The sequence below is a fragment of the Theobroma umbraticum genome, unplaced genomic scaffold, assembly GCF_002168275.2.
Source record: "Theobroma umbraticum cultivar Fairchild unplaced genomic scaffold, ASM216827v3 scaffold_30.0, whole genome shotgun sequence".
NCBI classification, from domain to species: Eukaryota; Viridiplantae; Streptophyta; class Magnoliopsida; order Malvales; family Malvaceae; genus Theobroma; species Theobroma umbraticum.
The window spans coordinates 3,166,376-3,178,402 of record NW_018397254.1 but is presented as its reverse complement, the minus strand read 5'-3'; the positions used below and the strand labels follow the sequence as shown (position 1 = coordinate 3,178,402).

At 36.5% G+C, this 12,027-nt stretch overlaps 1 protein-coding gene across 4 annotated transcripts; it reads right to left on the bottom strand.

The window, feature by feature from the left end:
* Positions 1–2,211: 2,211 nt before the first annotated feature.
* Positions 2,212–11,325, bottom strand: ORP2A (OSBP(oxysterol binding protein)-related protein 2A). Of its 4 annotated transcripts, none has more exons than XM_089783142.1 (12): positions 11,192–11,325; positions 10,550–11,061; positions 8,405–8,767; positions 6,508–6,604; positions 5,658–6,103; positions 5,089–5,244; positions 4,261–4,428; positions 4,015–4,155; positions 3,597–3,826; positions 3,369–3,489; positions 2,918–3,109; positions 2,212–2,656 (listed from the first exon to the last, which is right to left on the bottom strand). In XM_089783142.1, exons 2-11 carry the CDS (start codon positions 10,961–10,963, stop codon positions 2,930–2,932), a joined length of 2,316 nt encoding a protein of 771 aa, XP_089639268.1. In that variant the 5' UTR covers positions 10,964–11,061; positions 11,192–11,325; the 3' UTR covers positions 2,212–2,656; positions 2,918–2,929. The 4 variants fall into 4 exon arrangements, with proteins under 4 accessions (XP_089639268.1, XP_021277290.1, XP_089639269.1 ...); XM_021421615.2 differs by having other exon boundaries at positions 3,369–3,482; positions 3,596–3,826; positions 8,405–8,764; XM_089783143.1 differs by having other exon boundaries at positions 8,405–8,764.
* Between the last annotated feature and the right edge of the window lie 702 nt (positions 11,326–12,027).

The window sequence follows — 12,027 nt, the reverse complement described above, 5'->3', positions numbered from 1 at the left end:
ATTCATCTTTGAACCTCCTATACTTATCCACTAGCTTCGTTTTTAATTGTGAATTTTTTGGCATATAGTAATTTCAAAGAAGCTTTGCTTACAACGAGGTTGGAGACATGTTTCTGCACGAGGGATTATAAGAAAGCAATGACCTTTCGATCCTACAAAAAGCGAGAATGCATATTCTTTTGTCAGGGAATCAAGATTCAAACTTTCAATGATTGTTTAGTGATAAAGATTATGGTACTGTCTACGATAATACCCATGCACCACGCAGGATTCTCTCAAAGGCAGCACAAAAATCCATGGCGTCGGCCATTCCTCTTAATATATTTGCATGCAATATTAAAATTTTGCTCCGCATTTATAAGTATATTTGTTCCTTTTTCCAGTTGGGCAAATGGGATCCTGCCATATTGGCTGCTCCTGTCCCTAGCTTGGGATGCAATTAAAATTTTGCTTGATCGAAAGGGTCCCAGATGCTCGAAAATATCATACAGATAAGGCCAAAATCTCTTTCTTTCGTTCTCTCTGTGTGAGTGTCTCTCTCTCTCTCTAATAATTTTGTGGAACCAAAATAATTTAAGGGGTGCTGTCGTTGAGGCTGTAAAGCAGTCATGCAATGCAATATTAATCCTGCATTCATGAAATTAAGCCATAGAGGATTGGTGGGATTTGTTTCTGGAGGCAAATTGATCGGTGGGTTTGAATTGATTGACCCGATACCATACTCATCGTTAAAAGCAAACCCCTCATGTAGCAGATAACTATGAAGGATAACATGGATAACATGATGCCAGATTCTGGGATAAGATGTCAGTTTCGATTGCCAGTCATATGCCATGAGAACTGGATAAGCTATGGATTCGGATTATATATGTTTCCCGCAACCTTTTTTTATTAACTAATACATATTTAACAATCATACACATAAGAGATGCATAAGATGAGATCCGCATGAAATTCAAATATAAATTCGAGAACATTTACCAATTATATTAAGGGAAACTGGCATGAATAACGACAAAGCAAAATGCAGACCAAAGGAGAAATTTTTTGAGGCCCATAAATAATCACATAGCCAGAACCCTTACGATTCATAAAAGGAGGGTACAAACCCTTTAGGTAGATTGACGCCCACTAGTTTTTCAAAAACAAAAAGACTGAGGCCCACTCTACTAATATTTATATGTTTATCTAGTACAGTAATTATTCACCCTCTGGGCTCCACCAAATAATGAACGAAAATAGATTTAGATGGTGTCGGTATCTATGAAAAGAAAAAAACTAATATGCATTTAAAAATTTTTGAGAAATTTTGATTAGCAATTAATTTATTAATTTATATATTGTGCGAAAAATTTGATGATCACTCTATCTCTATCGTTATTTAGAGGGTAAAATATATCTTGAATTATATTGAGAGTATGAAATGTAAAATTTAAGATTTCTCCTTTAATCATATTATTACAGAAACAAATTGTATAGTAGATGGGTAGGCAAAGACGAGAATTACTCGAGTTATTTTTGGTAACGTCTTTCTTCACTAGCTTTATCATGGCTGCTCTTTGATTATAATTCTTACTTGACCCACGTTAATAAGATGCTTGTGCCTTAAAAGGAAGAAAAGTGAAAGGTCAAAAGGTAGGTAGGAGAGCTAGTACGAACGAGAATCAGGGACTCTAGCTAATACTAGTAGCTGCCACTGGCTGATACAAAGGGGAAATGGGGCGGTGCACAAATTTGTCCTTAATCTTGTAGATACAGCCAGACAGCCCCCAGCGGGAATAATGTGCATTTCCAAGGATTGTCCTTCTTCTTCTTCACTTGATCAGTATTCAGTACGCCTGGTCATCCTGTTTCTTTTCTCCTTTCCTACTAATCCATCTGTTTTGTAGGGACATCCGTAAAAGCTTACTCACAGGTAGAGCCACAGGTGTACCCAGTTACGGGATGGTCGAGAGATCTTGCCCAAGATCTTCTTTGGATTGGAATCAAGGCTTTCATACTTGGACTGGATACCAGGACCCCATAATCCAAACGCCAGCTCATTCTCTCTGACTCAGATCCCGTTTTTTCGGTTACAAAGTCATTCATGTTTTTATACCAACCCAAGCACCCTTGTTTTTTTCTTTACACGTCTTAAATCAAAGACAGATGAGTTCCATTAGAAAGTGTAGTTGCTCATTTTCCATCTTGATTATTGGAACATTGGAGAACTATTATACAACACCATCATAGCAATCCCATGTTTGGCTGATGGCAAGAATGCGCTTCTTCTTCTTCTTCTTTTTTCCTTTCTTTTTTATCCTTTTCTTTTGATTTATTCCTTGGAAGAAAATACAAATAATTATGAAATGAAATTGTCAGCCCGATCGGCTAATTCAGTTGAAGGGAGCTAGAATAAATGAACTATGGAGAGATTACGTTACACAAACAATTCCCACACTAGAGAATGTTACAGAAAAATTTAGGCTCTGACCTATCCATTATCTACTGACTGAAAGATCAAATTCTTCACATAGATGTCTCTTGGGACGACCATGTGAATATTGGTCTGCGATCTTTGCCAACAGATAGAATGAATGGCAATCAGAAATCAAAGCTACTTAAAACTCTTCATTTCTCAATTTTGCTCCATGATTGTCTCCAATGTTTGTCCATTCTACATGAACAGCCAATTTACGCATAGTCAGTTCTCAATCACAAACCAAACAATTGTAGCAAAGAATGGTACCTATAACATGAATCATAAAAATACAGTAGAAAAAATTACCCAGATCAAATTTTTTTTATCCCTTCTCGTTTTGCCTTCAATTAAGAAAAAATTACCAAGGGCTTCCACCCCACACATATGTAACACAGAAGCATCATAATATCGTGTCAATTCCATCAGGGTAGTTTTCAATTTAATGCAATTTGTCACCTAAAATTGAAGTCACCGTCGTTCAGTGGAATCAACAAGTTCTTCGTTGAATTCACCAAATATATTTGGACATCCATCCCATTTCCCCTGTTCTCTTGCTTCCCAATAACCGCCCACATAGCGGAAGGATCCATTTTCACCTTCTTTCTCGAACCATCTAGGATTCCACCCATTTTCTTGTAGTTTCCTTGACTGTGCAGGACCAGAGGCAGATTGAAGATCAGCAGTACAAGACAACAATCTAAACCAGACCCTACCTAGAAATAGAAATTTTTTGCCAACATGTCTTAACCAAGAATAGGGTCCAACAGTTTCCTATACCAGCAATATATTCAAGTCTTTGTAACTGAATAGTTTATGGCAAACTTTGTTTGTATGCAGCATTTAAATAGTTTATGACAGAATTTTGTCAGCAAATGAATGCATGAGCATAGATACATGGAAAACATACCATTCTCTGCCTCCTTTCCAACCGCTGTTTCTCTGCATTTGCTCTCTCATATTCCCCATTTTCCAAATGTCGTTGGTCTGGTCTAAGCCTGGAATCCGTAGGTGGGAGCTTCTCCTTAATCCGTGATCAAATACCCGGGATCAGACAAAGCTATAGAAAACAATTAGATATGCATAAGAGAAAAATGAAAAGGCTTCTGAGAAACTGATGTAATACATCATCTCTACCTGCAATCCTGGTGTTAGCTCATTTAGTGTAATTGCAAATGACGTTAAGTTGTAGCGAGTCAAATTAGGAGGAGGCTTGTTCCTCTTCCATAGCAAGGACGAATTTGATGAAGGATTGCAGTCCTTTGGCTTGGCACTTCCATCACCGCTGACATAATACATGCTGTCATCCCATTTGCCAATTAATGTTGCAACCTTTTTACACGAAAGGTCTTCAACAAACCCATGGACCTAAGTCAATACAGGACAAGATCAATAATTACTACCAAAAATAACTCCTTCAAGACATAGATGGTAGACTAAAATGGGCAAGTAACAATCAAGCCAAGAAATTGCATAGATAATCCACTTTCTAGACTGGGAGAACAATAACTGCATTTGGCTGCTTAAAGAAACTTAAAGAGTTTTCAAATAATTACCTGGCGAGGGTTCCTGTCAAGAATAGACTGCTCCTTGAATTTGAGCTTGCATGAATATTCACGATTCCCACGAATTTGCATCAATCCATGGTGATCACAATACACTTTACCAAGGATAAGATTATAAATAGTTGTTGTTACCTGCCGAGAATGAAGTTGATTCCTATCATGCAAATAGAAATGAAAGTAGAATATTTAAAAACACCTAAGCACAAATCCAGTAAATATACAGTCCAGGAGTGCAACCTTGCTCCACTGAAATATTTCACCATCATCAAACTCAAGAGTCAGAACTCCAACAGGGTCAAGCTGAATTGACCGGCCCCAAAACTTTGTGCGGAGGTTGCTGTCACCCCAGAATTTCCATCCTTTACCTTCACAGTGACAGGCAATAAGGGTTGGGTGGTGACTAACCTGTTTCAACATGAAAGATAAGTCATCTATGCTTTGGAACTTCAATACAAATATTTGCACATTCGCATCCACATAAACATAAGCAACTATTTGGGAAGGTAAATACTCCAAGGTCCTAGAGAACTAGTATAATTCAAGTTTGCTTCTAAGTTCTCAAAAAACACTTTGCAAAGTCTCTATTCACTGTTTTGAGAACCTCAAACCAATTATTGTGTGAACACGAAAGTTTCCTTCCTAAAACTGTCCAGGGAATTCTCATTTTCCAGATCAATGGTTGCAAACGCATTATTCAAGAACCTTTCAAGAGCAATAATTTCGAAAATCTTGATTACACATAATAAAGAAGATGATGATGACAGTCCTTTCCTCCCTTTTTTTTACAAAAAAAATAAAAGAAAGAAAGATCCTAAGTTTTTTGTTTGAAAATCTTCGCTACTTCAAGCCAAGTCATTTTCTTCTCAAGGTTGTGCTATTTGATTTGTCAAAGGTTCTCAAAGTAAAACGTCAAGTTAACTATCTCCTAACTGCTGAAAGTCATATGCACTTGAGCTTATAAAATAAAAAAAAAAAAAGTTTCCTAATTTGTCGAATTAAGTTCAATAAAGGGCTGGACATCCCTTTACATGAAATCATCTGTATTGCTAGATCCTGAACACTAACCTTCTCAGAGAAGAAACGAACTCCTTTGTCAGGATAGTCAGCTTCATAAGTTTCTCCTAGTAAAGGATTGAAGGGCTTGCAGTGTCGGCCTTCAGAAGAAGCATACCCAGAAACAGCAAATGCAGCAACATTTAGAATCCGCTGGAGACTGTTCCCCTGACAATACGACAGAAAACTTGAATGGAGCATAGAATCAGATTGAACAGATATAAAGCAAGAGAATCTATTGATATTCATGAAACTTTTAGTAAGCATGACAACTAGTCCAAAACAAAGGGGTACCCTTGGAAGTTGAACTAACAAAACCAACCTCTAAAAGGGAACAAGGTTACAACATATATAAGTACGTATAAAAGGCATATAACTGCATCCATCTATAAACTAAAAGAACAGCTAGAAATTCAGCCCAACGGTAGGAAAGTAACCAAGGGGATAATCAACCTTTTCACACTGAGTTAATTTAAAAACACCTTTCTGTACTTGATAACTATTTTTTTACACTGAGACAAATAGTGCAATATATCAAGAGAAGAACAGAATATTAAAGATGATATGTGTAAATAACATACTTCTTTTCCATACTTGTATGCTCGGTCCAAAAGATAAGAATACTCTAGGTCCTCAAAGCATTTCTGAAGGGATGATATTGGTTCATTAAAGTAAACAGGCAGACAAACTCGAGTGAGATCCTTTCCCACATTGTCTTTGATCATAGACCAAAGGCTAACGCCTTTCTCTTTTTCAACTGGATCAGGAAGCTTTTTCCGTCTTTCAATTTGAGGATATCTGGAATCACAATCTCCTTTATCAGCATGCATCTTTTCCACATTATCAAATTGTTTTTCAGTTTCTTTCTGATTTTCTGCATGTTCAGCTGCCCCTCTTACAGATCCACAACTAACAGTGGGTTCGGTAAAATACTCTTTTGTGTCATGAAAGGAGGTTTCATCTTCATCAGACACTTCCTCAAGCTCTTGTTTCTCAATATCATCAGATGATTCAGTCGTGCTGCATTCTGACAACCCAAACAAGATGTCAAGTTATAAGATAATAGGGCAAGAAATTAGTAAACAGAAATAGAGCTAATGCTTAGATAATTACTCATTGCAACATTCCTCAACAACATTGCATTTAAGTTAAACAAAATGAGAATGGTGATGATGAAGGATAAGAAGACAGGAAATCGCCATTAAAACTTAGGATAATCAGCATATATTTTTTACTCAAGAAAGCACATCTCAAACCCTTTCACATAATTTTATCTGTGAAGTGCTACAATAGATATAACTATAGGTCTATCCAAAACGATAAATACTATCTTCCCTTGCCAACACAAAATTTAATTACAAGAAGCAAACACCTGCACGAGAAACTCATGCGTGAAGAAAGGCAGAGCCAAGGTTACAGATTGGTATGTACCACTATACTTTCCACGCCCAATACCAGAATATTCATGCTTCGTCAGTTGGAAATCGCCATCATGAATTCCAGAGGTTTCAGCTTCAATATTAGCTGCCTGCACATGCAAAAGGAAAACTTCTCAATGTACCATAAACAGTAAAGCTTAGAACAATAATGCATAGAATTAGTTACAAAGAAAATCATGAGATAATTGTAATTTCATAAATGAATCAATATTTTGAAAGATGAAATAACTAAAACCAATAAAATGAAGACAACATTTTACAAGATGAGATAATTGAATCACACCATTCAGAAATCCCAGCACTAGGACTGTTGGGGTTTTGTTGATCAGCTTGGGATTCCATTTCTAATTAGGACTTAAGGGAAGTTCCTACAATCCTTTTTCTTAGGAGGAAGATTAAAGTTGCAATAGAAATAATACTTATACCAATACAAAGCATTGGTATAACTATTGGTAATGAGAGCCAATCATTTCAATGCCACATAATGAACTAGCTTTCACACTAAAGTTCCTTGCAAGAAACAAGCCAGTGTGGAGAACTTCTCAACCTCTAAGTCTCAACCTCTAAGTCCCAAGCTCATATGATTTGCACTTTTGGCATTATATGCCACCAAGTTCTAGCTTTCGCCCATGAGTTGCCCCTCAAACCCATCACAAGTTTACAGCTATGACAACATTGTCTCAGTGTAGCTTGAAAATGTGAGGTTTGAAAGCCCAAAAGGTTTCCTATAGAAGCTGATTGAGTCTTCAACGCATTTGCTAGAGGCAAAATTTACAGCTGTGAGGGTGGGTGGGAATCAGATATAATGTGAATGTGAATACAGCTAGAAAGGCCAGCTATTCATTTCATGCAACCAGCAAAAAAACTGGATAACTTTGGTGGGATGCTTACTAGACAAAAGAAAATGTATAAAATTATGGACTCCCTGTGCTGAATGGTGAACCTAAAAAATGCATTACTGATGCTATAGCGATATCTAGTTCTAGGTACCACCATACAGCCTCTGTGTGTAGAATATATGGATTGAGTTAAATTTTCTAGGATGGATCAGTAACAACATAATACAAAATTGATTATAACTTTTAACAATTTACAAGAGACGTAAAAAACCTCAATCTCAATTATCAGGGGTTGGAGATGTGATGTTGGGACCACAAGAGAAACAATCTTAATATGAAATAAATGGAAACTAAACATAAAGTTTATAACCATACAAAATAGCATAAAATTATACTCCAAAAGTTCTAACCACATATACAACAATGAGAAACAATTGCAATAGCAGAACCATTTTTAATTCATTATTAAAGTAATTACCCTCCATTATCAGTTACTCATATAGCCTGGAGAAAACCCATAAGCAGTAATGCATCAAATAACAGAATACATTTGTTCTACTATTGACCAAAATCAATGCTATTCATTTCCATTGGCCTTCAACACAATTACGTGATAGTTTCCATCTTGTTACTGACGAAGATTATTGATAGTGTTTTTATTCAGCCGCCATACTCACATTTGTAAACAATAGCTGTTTTTCCCATAAAATAGATATCATTCACTTTAAATGCAAGGCTTCATCAGTTGGCCTAATCATCAAAATGAGCTTGTCTGAGACATGCCACTCTATTAATAGAAACCACAAAAAAAAAAAAAACAAAATGCTCTTTTAAAATTTAATTTCATTAGGTTGAACTCGACATTGGTCCAACAGAGGTCTCACTAAATTGATCATAACTCTAATTCAGAAGAAAAAAATCTATTTTAATTCACCAAATTATTTAAGTTCAAAAAATCTATGCAATAAATTTTATTAAAAGAAATTGAATCCCCAAGCTCAAGCACTTTCACTCAAAGGCACATATTAATTATTAAAAAGTTGACATTACCTCCAACTGCCTTAACGTATCAAGCAAATTAGATCTTTCTTCACAAAGAACTTTCAGTTGTCCTTGTATCTCCGAGAACTCTGAGAGCATAATCTGCTCGCAATCCTTCACAAGATTATCACTGATTCCCTCCTCATGCAACCGTTTCTTGAGCTTATCAGTTGATATAGACAAATCACGGGGTACAAGGGGGAGGTTATCATTTAGTGATCTCAGCGGAAAGAGGCTCCTGGTTGACACCAAAGCTTGGATCCAAGCAATCCGATCTCTCTTTGAATCAGTTCTCAAATGAAGGGTCTTTGTAGCAGTGAAAATGTAAAACCGTCTGTCATCAGATTTGCTCTCCCGGAATGACGAGATCTGCTAAAGGAATCCAATTAACAACCCCATAAGCTATACAAGAGTTCCAGTATTTGTGATATGGTCACATTGATCACCAAGAGTTTATATGCTTTCATTTCATGATCACATAAAATAAATTCACAGAATAAATGCATGAGTGAAACATATTTAAAAAGTCCATTTTCAGAAATAAAAAAGAATAAATGCTATCAGTTCAAGATAATGCAAGTTGAAAAGCTCAAAATTTAAGCCTTGCTTCCCTCGCCAAGATAGGAGCATTATTGCTGAAAACTTTCTAAAACGCCGGAAGAAAAACAAATATCTGTAACTTAGTCCACCGACCTTTAGGCTATCACGGTGTAACCTCAGCAGGAGCCAAAGCCATTTACCATCAGACAACTAGATAGTTACACACAATCACAAAACTTCTTAAGTTTCAAATGAGAGAAAATTGTTTTAGCAACGAATACATGAAAATCCTAGATGTACAAAACCAAACCCAAAATTCATCACCGAAGCCCCATGAGACCTTTCGAGGATTACAACTGTCTAGGGATAAAACAAAGACGAAGAATCACCATTTGGATCTACTCGTGCATAGGAGAATACACTTAAAACGACTCGAAAGAGATGTACTATTATATCCTTTCAATTTTCCCGTTTCTAAACAGTGTTCAACATAAAATGCTATACAACTGAACGGGCAAAGCCCCACCTACTAGTCTCAAGTCCCCACGCTTTCTTTTTACCCTTGTTTCTTTCACTTAAAAAAATCAAGCCAATGCCTAGAAACTACAAAAGACCATGTAAAAGATTAAAAACGAAACAAGAGATTACCTCTACAACGAGTCAAAGAATACAAAACTCAAAAAGGACGGCAACAAACAAAACCCACTCCGACATTTCAGAGAAATACTCCATCCCCGTCACCGTTCGATTACTATATCGTTTAATCATTTCTTTCCTTGAAAAAGAAAACTCTTCGGTCTTCACCTTGAGTGAAAAAACAGTATCTCGAGACACAGAACTAAAGCGGCTTGCAAGCAAAGGAATAGGCAAAAGTTGACGAGAAAGAAGAGAATCTGCTAAAAGTGCGGGAAGTGGAAAAAAAAAAAAAAGCCAAAAGATCGAGAGCAAAAGAAGAAAAAGGATCAGATGCAAGTTGTTGAATCGTCGTTGATGGCTTCAAAAACTTGAACCATCCATCGAACACCGATTAAACGACGATGTGACCACAACTTAATACCTAGACCTACAGCTTACCCTATCACAACCCTCCAAGCCCACCTGCTGATGTGACCCACTCTACATAAACAACCAGTTAAAACTGTAAAAATTAAAAGATAATATTTTTTTATACTTTTTTAACGTTAAACATGAAAATTGAAAATCACAAAACAAAACGGAAATAAAGAGAGAGAAAAAGAAAGCCCACAGAAAAGATTTTTGGGGGTCCTTTTTACAGATCACACAGTAAACTACATGACGAACAATGCCAGAAACCTACGGTTCTTGCTCTTCAATTTTTCCCCTATCCTTTCCCCTTCTTTTTCTGTTTTCTTGAGTTCAGATATCAATGCCTTTGTTTTCTGTGACAAATTTTTTATTTCCAGATGCAAAATTTAAGGGGCACTAAAATTAGTGCTATAAAATGACATAATTGGTAACACTTCAGTCAAATTTTTTTGAATCAAGATATTCTATATTCGGAACTCTCTATAAAAAAAATTATATTACCGCCAAAACGAATTGGTTTACTTTTTATTTTGGAGTTTTTGAAATTTGATTTTTTTTTAAATATACCTTTAAATGAACAATGCCAACGGTTTTCTGGTGTTTCCGTCTACCGCTACAACTGTCCATCCTCGAAAGACGATTGGTTGAGATATCACCGATCAATCTGACGTCATCAGTCGGAGAGAGGAGGTTTAGAGTCTCCGGACGGCGAATCTTCGAGTAAGATAACACTCCGTTACGAAGCAAAAACCACCTGGATCTCCATCCTTTGCCGTAATTAGTCCACTTGTAGAGAATTCCGGCAACAGTGCTTTCGGATCCTCCCGTCGTCAACCTCGACGCATTGCCTGTTTCAGATCCGGATAAACTCCCCGCTGGCATGCTCCTCGCTCGAGTCAAAGAAACCTCCGGTGACTGGTCGCCGATGCCGGGACTCTCCAAAGATATACAACACAGCGGATGCATTTCCTTCACCCGCATTTTTTTCCTCCGATCTCGATCACAACTAAAATTCCTCAAAAGAATAAATATTCATTCAAGTATTCACTTTTTCCATGGACAAAGAATAGAATCAGCAGCTGCAACAAACCAAAACGGTTACAACACCATATCAGAATATATATATATATATATCATTCTCCTGAAAGCGAAAACAAGAAAAATAAAGAAATTGTAATAAAATTTGTTTTAGGGTTCAAAGTAAGAGACATTTTTTTCGGTAGTCGTCGAGGAAGCCGGGTTGAGAGGTGAGCTTATTTTTTTGAGCTCTGAAACTGAGAGACTCGTAAAGGAAAGAGGAGGAGGGGATTACTAAAATAAGGAGCCTATTTATGTAATTTTCTTTAGCTTGAAACGATCGCAAAGTTAATAAAATAGTTTTTAATTATTCATACAAGAAAAAGGTTTTCCTTTTTTTCTTTTTCTTTTGTTTTTGGCTGAGAGAGCAATTAAGGATTGTGGCAGATTGGTAATTAAGTGGGGAAGGACTTTTTATCGGGACGGGAGATATCGGGTGGGAAATGTAAATCGGCAAAATATCGTTCATTTCTGGTGTTGAAGAGTACGGAAGGATTGTTGAATAAAAAAACTGTGAGTTGATGACGATTGACGAGAAGAAGCTGACTAGCTAAGAGGCATTTCCTGCGTAAACATGAATTTTATCCCTATTTTAAAAAAAAAAAAATTTTTTTTTAATTTCAACCTTTTCTGTTTAAACTTTTGTCGTCACGGTATTTTTGGTTGCGTGAACCCAAGTTTTGAGCTGACAAAAACTATGCAAAGCAAAAAATCCTGCTTCTTTGACTAAGTGGAACACGAATCAGAAACCCAAAACTTCACATTCCCTATTTTGGATTTGGCATTCCAAATTATTTCCAGCTATTTTCCATTGGGTGTAATCAAGTGATGGTTGGACAATTTCGCTAGACATAATGAAAATAGCTAGTAAGATTACAAAAGTACTTTGTACTATTTTATTTTTAAATCATTTTAAGATTTAGATAGCAGATGTCGACGGTGTTCCTTCCTTAGCTTTGCATTTTACT

Excerpts from the sequence above, each read along its gene's own strand:
- ORP2A (XM_089783142.1), bottom strand. The coding sequence starts at position 10,963 with ATGCGGGTGAAGGAAATGCATCCGCTGTGTTGTATATCTTTGGAGAGT. Across the intron at positions 6,605-8,404 it reads ATACGTTAAGGCAGTTGGAG|GCAGCTAATATTGAAGCTGA; the intron begins GTAATGTCAACT and ends TTGCATGTGCAG. Across the intron at positions 3,110-3,368 it reads TGGAAAGGAGGCAGAGAATG|TCAAGGAAACTACAAGAAAA; the intron begins GTATGTTTTCCA and ends GGTCCTGCACAG.